Source organism: Rhipicephalus sanguineus, chromosome 6, assembly GCF_013339695.2.
Source record: "Rhipicephalus sanguineus isolate Rsan-2018 chromosome 6, BIME_Rsan_1.4, whole genome shotgun sequence".
Classification (NCBI taxonomy): domain Eukaryota; kingdom Metazoa; phylum Arthropoda; class Arachnida; order Ixodida; family Ixodidae; genus Rhipicephalus; species Rhipicephalus sanguineus.
Genome location: NC_051181.1, coordinates 122,861,736 through 122,877,159, shown reverse-complemented (window position 1 = coordinate 122,877,159; position 15,424 = coordinate 122,861,736). Strand labels below are relative to the sequence as shown.

Sequence of the window (15,424 nt, the reverse complement as noted above, 5' to 3'; positions counted from 1 at the left end):
TAGCATGCTGCCAAGAATGTAGCGTTACCGAGGTTGGTTTCCCCGCTTTCGCACCGTATAGTCATCGAGGGAATGACCAACAAATGTCCCCGCCTCGGCATTCTATCACCTTCAGGATATAATTATGATAGACTGTCTCAAAATGTGTCAAATTCGCGCAGCATAATTCTAAGACTCTCGATATTACATTCCAAGAAAGAAAGTTGACGTAATATGCTGCTTTGTGCGAGCTCTAGTAATTTGTCCCAATTAGCGTGTAAATAAATATTATACTGGATTCAGTCAAGCTGCATTTTTACATAAAAAGAATGAAATCGTAGGCTCAAATGGCATGCGCAATGAGTTTTAGGTTGTAACCATTTAGAGCAGAAAAAAATAATACTTTTGACGTTGGTCGAACATCGTAGTGGCTTGACGAAAGTGGTCGGCTGTAGTCATACGCAGTACACTGAGGTTGAGGAAGGATGCAGTGATTATGCAGGAAGTTCAATTCATCCTATGCGCAATTTATCTTGCTCTTTCCTGGCCACTACAATCCAAAGAAGTGGCAAAAACAACTTGCGTCCACGTATGTGGACGCTGCGCCTCAAGAGGCTATAAACGATTTTACATATGACACATGGGCGCTGCCGTCTTGGGCTGTTAAACCAATTTTTTTCTTATTTTTGCATATCGCGACGTGAATTAATAAGATAATGAAACGTCGAATGCATCAGCCCAAACGTTTTCATGCATATGCATCTGTCGTAGCACGTACTGTTCGCTTAGTTGTTAAAGGGCTATCCACATCAACTTCTGAAGGTGAGTTTGCCACACAAATCTCCTGTATACAGAGACGGCTCTCAGCAAGTATGAAGCTCAGGAAATGCTGGTAAGATATTTTATATTGGCATTAAGGTCGAGTTTCACATGGCGCACCTATTGACATCGACACTATCGTAACGTCAGGCTACTGTATAAATTCTGGTGACTTCACGCACCAGCATAGCTAGTTGTGATGACGTCAAGTACCAAAACTTTCAAAATGGCCGCTTTTGCGTCACCAACGGAACGACGGAGCGGAGCGGCCGTGGAAACGTCACGATACCCTACGCGAGCACGTGACGAGTGGCTCATACCGTGTTGTGACGTCGGGGAACAGCAGGTACCAAAATGGGGTTTTAAAAAACTTACTTTAATTACTTTTGCAGGGTATGCTCACGCCTAGCAGCACATTTTCTGGTTTCTTGTGTGTTTGGCCTTTCATTTGACGCAAAATAAATAAATAAATAAATAAATAAATAAATAAATAAATAAATAAATAAATAAATAAATAAAGCGACAACTGAAACTCGTTACGAAAAGCAAGCACCCTCCATGGTAACTTAGCAAGTAATGTGTCGTATTATTATTATTATTATTATTATTATTAGTATTATTATTATTATTATTAGTAGTAGTAGTAGTAGTAGTAGTAGTAGTAGTAGTAGTAGTAGTAGTAGTAGTAGTAGTAGTAGTAGTAGTAGTAAGTGACTGCAAGAAAGTCATTGTCGTCGAAACGCTGGTTGGTGAGCGTAAAATCTAGACGGCCATTTGTGCTCGTGCACGTGCACGAGCCGAAATTATCCAGACGTCAGATGCAGTGGTGAAGGGTAAAAATAAATAAGTTTCGTGACAGCACCTCTTTAAAGATATAAGACGGAGTGCTGCAGCCCAATATGGCGGCACCGACACCCACCCGTGACACAGTCTACAGGCGACGCGAAGCGCGAGCGAGATAACGCGTTCCGCGCCGAGATTCGGCTGAGTCTGTGACCCGCCACGGTTGACTCCCGAAATGGACCGCATCGATTCGGCTCCACTGCTGTCGCGGCTCTGTCGGTGATCGCGAGACGTAGTACAAACGGCAATACGGGCGGGGACCTTGGCGTCGTCGTCTCGCTATTTTAAGTCGTGCTATAGCTAGAGTGGTGCTGCCTCTTTAATGATCGAGGCTCGCCTGGCCCGCGAGCTTAACGCCTCAACGCCCGTTCATCCAGCCGATGACACGCGAAAGCGTTTTCGCGGCGCTTTCCCCTTCTGAAATGCCGCGTTGGCCTTCGTTCGCTATAGTCTAGCATGCTTCTATCTTCTTTTTTTCATGATTTGATCCTCTATTAACACATCTCTCCCTCGCCCCCCTCTCTTTTCAAACTACAGTTCTATCGTCGGAGCAAGGTGGCAGGGTCGAAGACTGGAATTACGTTTCATTAGCGTTTCCCACCTATAAATCAAAACTATACAAACCACATATTTCACTTGCCCCGAGTGAGTGAATGAGTGAGTGAATAAACTTTATTACATGATCCGGCATGTTTGTGGTCCGGGCTAGACCGCACAGGTAGACACCAGGAGGCCTTGTCTCCCTATAGCCTCCCTGGCCTGCTGGATAGCCCATCTTTGGTCTTCGACCTCCGACATTTAAAAATTTTAAACGCTAAATGCTTTAAATGGACACAACGAAGAACTACTTTATTAGAGTTCCGTGCCTCGGCAATCGTCTCTGACAGAAAAAAAAAAAAACTAGAGTCGATGGTTGTATGTAGGCTTTCGAGGGCTGGTTACAAGATAACCATATAACAGTTTGAGCTGATTGAGTAGACAATCTGCTGAGAAGTGTTCGTATCGCATTCATTAGTCCACATGTAGTTCAAGCTGGCTTAAAGAATCCAGAATTCGTTTACTAAACTATATTTACGGATGCTTAGTCCACGTCAATTTTTTTCTGAGCGTTTAAGGATTGTGGTTTGCATTAGTTCAGGCACTTTATATTTTTCATTGCCGTATTAATACCGTCTATCACTTCGCGAGCATCATGATTTGGTATCTTTACTATAGCTACACAATCATACTGGGCTTGTATTATATTTTTCTTACTGTACTCTGTTATCTTAGTGCTTCTAGCTTGTACCGCATTAAGAGATTCTTTTTGTGGTACTGATTTTTATTTAGTAAGATTTTTTTATTGCTAACGAAATGTAAAGAATTGACACTCCTATTGTTTACGCACACCTCTTTGTCGACCTAAAAACTGCACCTCTACCCCTAAAACTATTTTCATAGTAATCGTGCGCTGGACTGGACCGATACCACACAGGCCAACGATCGAAATGATTTTGTAACTATGTGTCTCGTATTTGTTCCCAACAAAACTTGATTTGAAGCTGAGCTTGAGGACGTGGTTTCGGTTCCCGTCCACGGCGGTCACATTTCCGGTGGGGGCGATATGCAAGAACACCTGCTTACTTAGATTTCAGCTTACGTACGTTAAAGAACCGGGGCTGTAAATAATGAATCTGAAGACCGCCATATTGGAATGCCTCGGATTCATCTGCTGGCTTTTGGTGCGCAAAACCGCACAAATATAATAATTAATACGTTGCGTGGCATAGAGAACAGCGTATACGTGTCACTGCGGATGTGACCCCGACACAAGTACGCGGCATGTCATGCAGAGCAGGGCGGTTGGGCGACTGCGTGAGGCCCGTAAAGCTACCGCTCTGTTCATGGCGTCGGTGCCGAAACCAACCGCGTGCGGGAGAAATATCTTGCTCTTTTTTTTTTGCATTTGTCTGAGCCAGTATGGACATCAACTAAGCGCCGTTCTGGAGACATCGTGGAGAACATTTACTTGACATCCGAGAATCATTGAACCTCTTTGCAAGACCACCGCGAGGAAATGGCGCACTTTTTTTACCTTCTTGACATATTTGTTCGGCCAGTTCGAAAGTCGCTTTTGTGTTTTTGTTTGTTTGTTTTTTCGATTCGTATTTGGGCGGTTCTGCTCCGTGTCCCCGTAACCTTGTCGACATAGTAAAATGGAGGTGTGGTCGTTGGGGATACGGAATAAAGCCCAGGCACCTGCGAATGGCTCCGCGTATCGAACGCTAATGATAGCAGAGCGAACCCGCCAGGAACCGACTGAACGCTCGCGGCCGCAGAAAGCGGGCAAAACACCGACGTGCTAGCCACTAAAACACGGCGCGGTTGCCTCCCACTGCGTATGAGTGGACTTCTTCACGGGCTCCAACGTAACGGTGGCGAAGGTACACTTTGGTTGGGTTTCTTGGATGGGAGCGACTTGCAGCGTGCAGCGTATGCTTCCGACCTTTCTGTTCGCACTCGCCGGCTGCGTAGCTTAGACATAGTTTTTCTGGAGCCATGTTCCTTTGGCAGCTGTGGACAAATCTCAGCCATTTGACTTTGACACCCGGTTGCTTGGATGGCGGGGAAGAGGCCCGTAACGCAGTGGACGCGGGTGCCAGAGTGGCGTCTGCCCGGTCCCCTCGATGGTCACGTTTGCTTCAACCAGGCCTGTAGCCAGGAATTTTTTCGGAGGGGGGGGGGGGGCAGCGGCACTTGCTGAAAAGCCTGACTATTTGAGAAAAACACCTATTTTTATTATTTATTTTCGGTAAAACTACCCCTCCATAAAAATTTCGGGGTGAGGGGCTCCTAGACCCCCCTATGGCTACGGGCCTTGCTTCGACGTTCGAGTTATATCCGCGGCCAACGGCCCAGTTCAGTTCAACAGCAGGCGCATTGGAAACATCTCTGTCATCATGCAATAAACGATACGCGTATATTCATTCAGCGCTGCATACAGTCTTGTCGCGCCCGCTAAGCCTGCCATCACCCCTACGAACTTTCTTGACTTTGTTCTGATTTGCGTACAACACGGCAGTACCCGCCAGCGCTTCGATGGAACGGCTCTTCTGCATTCTGAACGAAGTGCTCACGAGAAAATATGTTCGTCTGTCGGACATCAGCATCGAGATGTAACTCTTGCGGAGTTCAAGCACGATATTTGACTAAGTTGCGAATATTTATACTGGAGATTATTTCCCACTCATACTGCACTATTGAATCCGTACACATTAAACGCCTTTATATTGTTCATTTCGATGTGGTTTCTTGCGCAAGAAATGTAATGATAATGGTGTACGCGAGGAAATTTTTATTTGAACACCTGAAGCTCAGTATCCTGACTGTGCATTTGAAGGCCAACGTGACAATTGCCACATGTGTTGAGCTTGTAATCGGCGAGCACTGATGTTAAAGTTAGCCATGTCTGAAGTGTATCTAATGCTCTCTAAGAAATTTGTCTAGGATTGTTTCGTTGGATAATTGTTATCTCCATATAACCTTAAACTCAATAGGTCGCAGTCTGTCCAATGGCGACAGTTACAAACCAGGTCATATAAGAGTCCCGCGCTACTACATGTTATATATCCAGATATATACACGACCGATCAGTGCAAAGATTGCGAAGCACGAGCTACCTTAGAACATATCCTGTGGGAATGCCAGGGATTAATACACAGTGATGAGAATGCGGCCTCCACCGACAGCCTCCGCGCGCGTTGGCGGGCCGCGCTGCTCAGCTCAACTCTGGACGATCAGCTCTGGGCAATCCAGCGGGCCGAGGAAGCCGCTAGGAGGCAAGACCTTCTAGCCGACACCTAGGCGGGAGCCCAGCCCACAAACACGTCGGATACGAAATAAAGTTTTTTCCATTCCATATAACCTGCTACGGCGATGTTCTAATTTGTGTAATATACGTAGTCTGATGTGAGCTTTAAGTTGCTCACTTTATATCGACTCAGGATTTGTCCGACACTATATATTAATTTAAAAAAACAAACAAATCTAACGTTAATGTAACGAAACGTTCCAATTTTCGAATTGTAACTGGAACGCGTTCCCTTCGCACTAAGGGAACTTGTAACGGGAACTCGTTTCAAAATGGGGAAGGAACGAGCCTTCGTTCCTGTTTTAGAGGAACGTATATAACACCGATGATACAGATAGAGGTGCGTGTGTCTTGTGGGTCGGTGTAGTGTTCCCCAACTCATGCGGCTATCACATCGGCATGGCGGGTTCATCCATTTGCGATAACTGCAACTGTGTATATTATTGATCACCTCTTGCGCCGCTGTCCCCACTTTGAACAACATCGCCGGACTCTTCAGTGTGCCTTGAGGATACTTGATGACCGGCCTTTTACTGGAGGGACGATAAAGAAGCCACACGAGCCCTCCTGCAGTTCGTGAAGGCAACAGAATTGAGCGACCACCTGTGATACACTGCACTGTGTGTGTGTGTGTGTGTGTGTGTGTGTGTGTGTGTGTGTGTGTGTGTGTGTGTGTGTGTGTGTGTGTGTGTGTGTGTGTGTGTGTGTGTGTGTGTGTGTGTGTGTGTGTGTGTGTGTGTGTGTGTGGTGTGTGTGTGTGTGTGTGTGTGTGTGTGTGTGTGTGTGTGTGTGTGTGTGTGTGTGTGTGTGTGTGGTGTGTGTGTGTGTGTGTGTGTGTGTGGTGTGTGTGTGTGTGTGTGTGTGGTGTGTGTGTGTGTGTGTGTGTGTGTGTGTGTGTGTGTGTGTGTGTGTGTGTGTGTGTGTGTGTGTGTGTGTGTGTGTGTGTGTGTGTGTGTGTGTGTGTGTGTGTGTGTGTGTGTGTGTGTGTGTGTGTGTGTGTGTGTGTGTGTGTGTGTGTGTGTGTGTGTGTGTGTGTGTGTGTGTGTGTGTGTGTGTGTGTGTGTGTGTGTGTGTGTGTGTGTGTGTGCGTTGTGAAATGTGCGCACTGATCGTTTTCTCTTTCTCTCTTTTACTCCCTTATTCCCCTCCCCATGTGTAGGATAGCAAACTGTACGTACTCTAGATGACCTCCCTACCTGTCCTGTACTCCTTCTCTCTCTCTCTCTCCACATAGAAGACTAAAGAAGACCTCGTCGTCACTCAATCGGTCGGTGCATGTACAAGAGACTACGTGACCATTTTGGCATGGCGAGGTATCCAGAATTATTTGCAAGGTTTAGAGAACAACATACGTTTCACTGCGGACGTGACCCCTACCGTCTACGCCGGCGCGCCTTCATCGAGCGAAATCCGGTGTCTCCTGGTCTTATTTTTCAGCGTTATCGTCCGTAAGGTACTGTCGCACAATCACGACATCGGCGCCGTCTTTGTTTGCACGAGTTGCTACATCTCCGGCTTTTTAAGGCGAAAGCCTTACGTGTACATGTTGGCGGTGACCTTGACGAAAACTGCGCCGTACGAAAGAATCTCGATGAATGCAAAAAAAAAAAGAGAGAGAAAAATATCAGGGTTAAGTCGGAATCGAGCCCCCGTTGTGCATCCCTGCCGACACCTGGTGTCCACCGACAAGTCTGCGGCAATGGTGGACTATACGCCAGCGCCAAAACAGCTTCGGAAAGAAGCCCTATTGCGTTTTTGTACATATATGAATTATAATCAATCCACCACTGTTATTGTTTGATTACAGTCTTCGCTGGCTGCTGACGTTCAAGACAAAGAAAAGTTCATGGAATTGGTCTAGCACGGGCATGCTACAGAGCAGAATTTTCGTCGCTTGCAGGTGGCAGCCATCTTTGGTAGGGGGTGGCTTATCAGGTGGAACATACGACCACGATAATGCCCGGCATGTCCTTATCGCATGCTGGCTGCGAGTGTTCGCTCGCCGTCCGTTGTGACGTAACAAACCCGCCGCCCCAAGCACTGGCTGCGCCGACTGATCATATCTTGGTCAGGGTTATGCATGCTAGCTTCAAACGTGGTTGCGAGAGTGCGAGCAGAAATAATCTGGTCTATACAATATTACGCGCGGGTGGTGAAATGGTGGCGTTGGTGGCCAATAAACCGTATGTATGCAACAGCTGCAACAAAAAGCGCTGCTGTCACCACCCGCTGAGTGGAGAAAAAGGTAAAGCCACGTTGGCTTGGAATCGGCGCGAGTATGACTTATCAGAGATAACTGCGGAAGCATTCATGCGATAGCGCCGCTGAATGACACCGAAAAAGTGGCCACGCGGTTCCTTGCTACCGTTCATATCTCGTTCATGGACGCTTCGCGATTCGTGTTACTCTCGGATTTTGCCATCGCTGCTTCTCGAGGACTCTGTAGCTATGAACTGCCTCATGCGAACGTCTCGCCTCACGAGGCACAGGGCTATGCTGCAGGCTTTGGCAACGTCACCACCACAAGTCAGCAGGAGTATCGGCAGCGATATCGATGAACGCGATCCCATGCATGTGGCTGCTGTGGCCCAAAAGAAAGAAATATCGGGACAACCTCAGGGCGCTTCAGAGCGAGCCGCTCACACGGCCAGCGACGAGCAATTTCCAGTAACTGGAAGTCGGATGCGGATCGGCCAACTTCACGACGAAAGTCCTCCTGCCTAGACTGCGTCTTCGCGCCTGGTGGCCACCGACAAGTCTGTGGCCATGTTGGACTACGCCAGCACGTATTTCCGACAACCGGACGTCGTCTACGACGTCTTGAACATCGACTGCGACGCCAGCGAAGAGGCCGACGGTGCCAGTCGCATCGTGGACGCGTACGGACAGTTCGGTCGGGTGTACTCGTTCATGGCCGTCCACAACGTGCGAAACCGGGCGTGGGCGTACCGCAACGTGCTCTCGTGCTTGAAGGAGGGCGGATAGTGCCTCACGGTGTCGTTCGCGGGAGCTGCGATCACTGACGTGTGGTACCAGCTTTACAGCACCAAGGAGTGGAATGAGTTCCTGCCCGTGAGTATATATAGTTTTCGCACACAAATGTATACTGAAAGTATGGTGGCTAGATGGGGATTTATCCCCTCTAGCCACCATACTGAAAGGCATAATTGGCAACCACCCGCTCGTAGCACGAAGCCACAAGGAAATCTAGACGGATTTCTCGGAAAGGAAAGCCTCTAGTTGAAGAAAAATTCGTCCTGGGCAGGGGAAGGACCACGACCAATTTTTCTTCAACTAGAAGCTTTCTTTTCTGAGAAATGCGTATGGATTTCATTGTGGCTTCGTGCTACGAACGGGTGGTTGCCAATTATCCCTTTCATAACCTCTCCGCCACCTTGCGGGATTCTGCAGGACGCATTTACAAACATATACCGCGGCCAGGGTTGTTGAATATGGTTGCTATAATAAGTACTGGGGTTGAACATCCCAAAACCACGATATTATTATGAGAGACGCCGTAGTGGAGGGCTTCGGAAATTTCGACCACCTGGGGTCCTTTAACATGCACCTAAATCTAAGCACACGGGCCTCAAGAATTTTCGCCTCCATCGAAAATGAGGCCGCCGCGGCCGGGAACTTGCCTGTTTTTGCCTGTTTCCGTTCTTTCTCAAAAATTTTTGTTCATGATTTCTGCTACCGCGTTTGGCCGAGACGAGGCTTGCAATGAGGTTCAGTTCAAAACAAGTTCATTTGTAGCCCATTAGCGATACCTCGATGACGTTGACTCCATAAACTACGGCCCTTACTTCAGCCACTACAGACTCCATGCAGATAGTTCACCGCGAGGTTGATTACGCTGTAGATATATCAGAAGGTACAGCGGAGTGAAAACAGCCATTACAGAGATGCAAGAGAAATAGATGGCTAGGCAAAGCCCAAGATTTATGCCACGCAGTGACACGATACATTGACAACCATATGGACCAGTGTTTCTGTGCTTCTTGAGGACGAGTCGCATCCGAGAGAGAACATCCCGAAACCACGACATGATTTCAAGGGACGGCGTGAGGGCTCCGGCAATTTCGACCGTCTGGTGTTTTTTAATGTGCACCTAAATCTAAGTACACGCACCTCAAGCATTTTCGCCTCCATCGAAAATGCAGCCGCCGCGGCCGGGATTCCATCGCGCGAGCTTCGGGTCAGCAGTCGAGCACCATATACCACTAGACCACAGTGGCGGGTCAGTCACCGAGTTCCTCACGCATTCGCCTAAGACGACTCGAAGGCGAAGGCCGTGTTCTTCTTCGTAATCTTATTCTCTTTCTTCGTCTTGTTTTTCTTCTGACCCTATTGTAATGAGCGTAGTTAAGAAAGAATGCGAGGAAACAAGGAGCTGAATGGAACAAAATTAACCACTATATAGACACTTGAAATGAAAGCATGCTGTCTTATTAACGCTCCATACATGAATGTTCTTCGTCTTCGTTTATCTTCTGACATGTACAATGCGTAGTCTCTTAACGGTGTTTCTTGTTATGCTCTTCTGATTTCGCTAGGAGAATATTTGAATAATAGGACATGTTTACTTGCGAAAGAAAAACGTGGACGAGAAGAAAGAATACAGGACCTGTATTCCTTCTTCTCGTCCACGTCTTTTTCGCTAGTAAACATGTCCTATTATTCACGTTGCCAACTAGCCCAACTTATCGCCTTAAACGTAAGACAATATTTGACCGACTAGCCATATCCGGCCATGCATTTCAAAACCAGCTGATTTTATTCTCCAGGGCGCTTGGCTCGTGTATCCCGAGAGCACAGCGCAGTAGCAAGGCCAAAAACTCGCAGGGTTCCTTATGTATTCACCTAAGACGACTCGAAGTCGAAAACCATCTTTTCCTTCTCAGTCAATGAATTCCTGCCCCGCCCCCCTCCGAATACTTTCTGCACCTTACGTGGTTTTGCACTGCCTCTAGGATCGGAGGCATTGCAAGCTTTCTGCACCTCACCTGGTCTTGCACTGCCTCCGTGATCGGCCCACCTATGACCAAACGACGATGTCATAACGATGTCACAAATTTTGGCGATCTGTAACGCCATGATGACGTCATCACGTGATGATGATTTTACATCACTCGTGTTGACGCCGACGCCGCGGGACGCCGACGATCAATTTTTTTTTGCTTTGAAGAGGCATATAAGGCTTTCGCCTTAATGAACCCAGGTGAAACGCGATGAAGACCACAGCGCCACTAGACGGGCATTAAACGCACTCCTAATAAGGCCCCCAAGAAATAAGTTACGGGTTTATCTGCAAAAACCTGTCAAACAGGTGAATCGATCGGTCCGAAACGCCGCTTCAGTATACTTAGCTCATCATGCAATGATGTGGTAGTAATCGACAGCCACAAATCACCCTAATATGGCACTAAACATTACCGGAGCTGTGATGAACGTCATAGGACTTCCGCCGAGCCGGAAGGTAGCCGGGCGTAATCCTCATCGATTACATGGGGCTTTGATGCCTAAACAAAGACGGTCTACCGGCAGGGTTGTGTAGCCCAGGTTGAAAACAAATGCTTGCTGGGGGGGCAGCACCTTCGAAGCTTATTCAGGGCTTGCATGGCAGTTTGGCTGCAGTCGTGTTGCTTGATGGCGTTCGTGTACAACACAGGGCTAGTATAGACTCCACAGTCTAGAGGAAAAGCTGCGCCCAAAGAACGTCGACCACAAGAACACCGCCATTGGCGTACCTTTGTCATTGTTGCATTTGCATTTATTTACACATAGGCTAAAATTAGCGCTATTCAAGGCCATTTAGGCATATTACTGTGCGCGGAACTCACGGCTAAGGAGGATGCGTTTGTAGGCACTTTTGCTAGATGGCGCCACCATATCCAGTTGAGTTCAAGATCGCGGCCGATTGCGCGTGTTCTGACTGAGTTGAGTCGCAGTGCGTCGTCGTCAGCGCTTTCTGTTGACACGTACTTGCAACTCTACTTCACGTGAGCTCACTTACATAATTACGATGGAAACGGAATTCCACCGTCAAGTCTAGCACGCGTCCGGCTCGTGACGCTCGCACGGCACGGTAATGGCGGCGCCCTTGTGGTCGGAGATTCTAATAAATGGGCCCTACGGGGAGCTTTTCCCTCTAGAGTCTGTACTACCTCTGTGGTGTACAAGTGCGTTTGGGGATGGCAGATGGTGGATAGGGCACGTATGACATCATATATGATGACGTCTAAGCGGGGCCAGTTATCGGTGACTTGACCGCTAATCACGTGTCATGTATGAGATGCGCGTCAACTCTGCTGTACGCGTGTTTTCTTTTTTTTTTTTTTTTAGTCGCTACGAACACCACCTCCCGACGAGTTCAGAATTTTACAGTGATAATGGCGTAAGCGCTGTACTATCGGTGTACTATCGGCGTCACCATTCGCAGGCGCGCAGCACCCCTATTTGCAGCACTGCGCATGTCCATGGTGTCGACTAGACGGTTTCATTTGGCGCCGATAGTACGTGTGCTTACTTCTGTTTTTCGGCGCAACCATTTTCGTCGGCTGAGCGTTATTTTGACTGGGTGCATTCGTACATTTCAAGCTTCTCGAGCGCTGTTGCCGATCGCATACGGAAGTGTTGACGTCACGCAAATGTGCGATTTGGTTGTATACGATTACTATTTTCCACTGTCTGTGCTCCTGGAGGTAGTCAGGTCGACTAGAGCGCAGATTTTCACTGCGCTGACTGTAAAACAAATATGGATGCTTGGATGACGTCACTGGATAATACCTACAGCGAAATAGTCCATATGTGCGACGCAAATAATTGTGTAGCCTATATCTTTCTGAACATCCCTTTGAGACGCTTGTACAGTACTTGTTTTTAGGGTTGTGCGAATATTCGGTTTCGAATTCGAATCGAATAATACCTAATCGAATAATTCGATTCGACTTTCGAATAGCTAGTATTCGAAGTTTCGAATAATTCGACACGACGAATATTTAAATGCGACAGAGGTCAATGGTGCAACTTGGTTAGGGTAAGGTGGCTAAAAGTAACATTAACGTCGTTACAGTCGGCCTCTCGTTAAAATTTTGACTGATATCTTGGTTCAAAGGCGAGCATGTGTTTATTTTAAAGGAGATCATGTCTAGAGGTGTGCACGGGCTCCGGGTAGCCCGAAAGCCCGACCCGGCCCGCGGGCCGGGCTCGGGCGGGCCGACGTATTTTCACCTCGGGCCCGGGCCGGGCTCGGGTAGAGTTACTGTATATGCTACCTTTAGGTAGCAGAGTTGCGCATAGGTCTGGCTAGCAACCACAGCTATGCGGTGAAGTCGCACTCCGTTTTTGCAGGCGACATGCCTACCGTGTCGCCGATTAACATGTCTGGTGTGTCGAACATCGGCGATAAACATTGATTATCGATGACAAGTGTTTATCCAGTTCGCTGAGCGGCGGCGTCGAAAAATACAAAAATTGGCCCGAGCGTCAGCTTCTCCGCAACGCATGGTTGCTAGCGGCGTCTGGAAGACAAATGCGCAACTCTGCTACCTAAAGGTAGAATATACAGTAACTCTAGGCTCGGGCTACTTGGAGTTTTATCGGGCCGGGCTTGGGCCCGGCGCGAAGCCCGACTCAAGCCCGAAATATAGAGAATGAGCGGGAATCGTTTTCCAGCACGCATACAGCGCCTTTTTCGCGACCGCCCTTTACCGCTTTTCCTTACCATTTGCTACTTTAAACAAAAGGGGAGCAGGTAAAGCACTGCCTCTGTTGCACTCCGACAAACAGAGAAGTAACACCACCTGAGCTAGTAACGGCGCCACGCGACTGTTCGCGTTAGATTTAAGGCCAAATCCCATACGAGTGAAAATGTACGCGACAGCGCGAGCGACCCGGCGTAGATCGCCTTCGTGCAAGCTTACGCTTGCATGGGCATACCCCATACACGTGACGGCTTTGGCAAGCGAACTCTATTGTTGCTGGCATGAGGCCGTCTACTTGCTTGCTGTTTTTGCACGACAATTTGTAATCTGTGTAATAGAGACTGTTCGTCGTGTGTCGTTTGATCACATTTGCTATGCTCAATAAAACACCAAATTACCGGAAAACGATGTTTTGTTTTCGCAGCGAAGCTTCAAAAAGCCGGGCCGGGCAGGGCCGGGCCCGGGATTGTGTTTTCGTACGTCGGGCCGGGCCGGGCGGGCTCGCAGCCCTTTGCCGTCGGGCTCGGGCGGGCCTTCGACAAAGTCAGCGGGCCCGGTCCGGGCTCGGGCTCGGAAATACGGCCCGTGCACAGCTCTAATCATGTCATTTTAGCACGTAAAAAACACACACGAGAAAACTGTCAATCCCGTCGCAACTTCGCTTCCGAAACGAAAGCCCGGACTTCTTGTGCTCTTCGGTCGCGTATGCTGCAAACGCCGTAAAACATCCCGACTTGGGCCCGCGAAACCTTCGGTGAATGGCTTCACATGCGCAAATTTGTTCACGCTGCGTCGCTGCCTCACAACACCACTTGTTCAGGAACTCCCATCGTTCCGGCGCACAGTTAAAACGCTGCTGTGAATGGGCGCCCGAAGATTTTTGGGCCCGGAGCACTCATGACGATGAAACACAACATTACAGTTGTTCTTGCATTCAATTTTCAATAAAATCTTTCGTATTCGATATTCGATTCGATATTTTTGGCCACTATTCGGCACTATTCGATTCGAATTCGATTCGAGATGAAATTTCACTATTCTCACACCCCTACTTGTTTTTGTTAGTTGTGCCGACGAGTGGCTAAAAAAGAGCAAGATGCATTGTGCTTTGGATGAATCGAACCTTCTGCGTAATAAATGCGTCTTCATTCAACTTCATTTTGCAGTTTATTGTTGCATGTGGTCACTTTGCCTAAGGTACTGCCAGGTCCGACGGTCGAGTAGTTCAACGTGCCGCTTTCCGCGAACTACGTGAAAAGTCAAATTTTTCTTCGTTCGAAATGAACCCAACCGAAAACAATATTGCACTATACATTAGCCTTAGATTTAATCCTATTTTTGCAAAAAAAGATAACATGAATGATTTCAGGTTTAATAGATATTTAATCACAAATTACTTAAGACTGCTTACTATAAAACAAACAAATCAACGTATTATGACATTATTTTTTTGCAATAGAATACCGAGTTCCTTGAAATAATGTTGTGTGAATATCACACATTTACAGAGAGTTCTTCAAAGGTGGCGTTTGAACGGAATATTCCCTCAGAGGCATGCCATCTGTAAATGCGTAAATACCGCAAACGTTCACTACAACTGTACACCGTGTACTCACCACAACCGGCAAGGAGTAGCCCGGCAGCATGGGCAGCCTATCCGTAAGCCGTGCCTCCATGTTCGCGCTGACGGCACAATTCGCACTTTCAGTCGAGCTGCCGCAGTGGACGCTGGTCGGTACGAGGTATGCGGAGGCGTGCTGTGGAAAATTGGGGGCACCGGGAATGACGTTCACTAATGTCGACGTCCTTTCTGTGTCCGACAGTTACTTCGACGTCCATTTAGCACACGTGGTCGAATAACGAGAAATAAAAAAAAAATCGCGAGATAGCACTCACTGCGAAGCCTCTGCAATACGCTGTAGCGTTGACTCGACGTCACTTTTTCTCGTGCAAACGTCTGATGCCGGGAAACTTCTTCTACAGGAAATTTCTTTCCTGTAGCGGTCTCACATCTGCCGAAAAGACAACTTCAAAAGTAAGAGCCGAACGGAACTTGCGGTGGTGCGTGCAAACTCCAATATTCCTGACAGGTTTAGGAACAACTACGTTCTTTATATTTGACAGAAACTCGGTGCTTCATTTTCTCTAAGCGCCAGAACTTCGGTTTCGCTATGGAAAATCGGTAACGCGAGCACCGGGAACACGAACACTTGGAAATTCAAGCGCC

General features: G+C 47.8%; 1 protein-coding gene across 1 annotated transcript in view; it reads right to left on the bottom strand.

The window, feature by feature from the left end:
* The window catches only part of LOC119396314 (EF-hand domain-containing protein 1), a 35,232-nt gene extending 20,263 nt beyond the window's left edge, over positions 1-14,969 (bottom strand). The window contains exon 1 of the mRNA XM_049416591.1: positions 14,814-14,969. Within this exon, the coding sequence (XP_049272548.1) occupies positions 14,814-14,873 (60 nt within the window). The 5' untranslated portion in view covers positions 14,874-14,969. The remainder of the gene's footprint in view (positions 1-14,813) is intronic.
* Between the last annotated feature and the right edge of the window lie 455 nt (positions 14,970-15,424).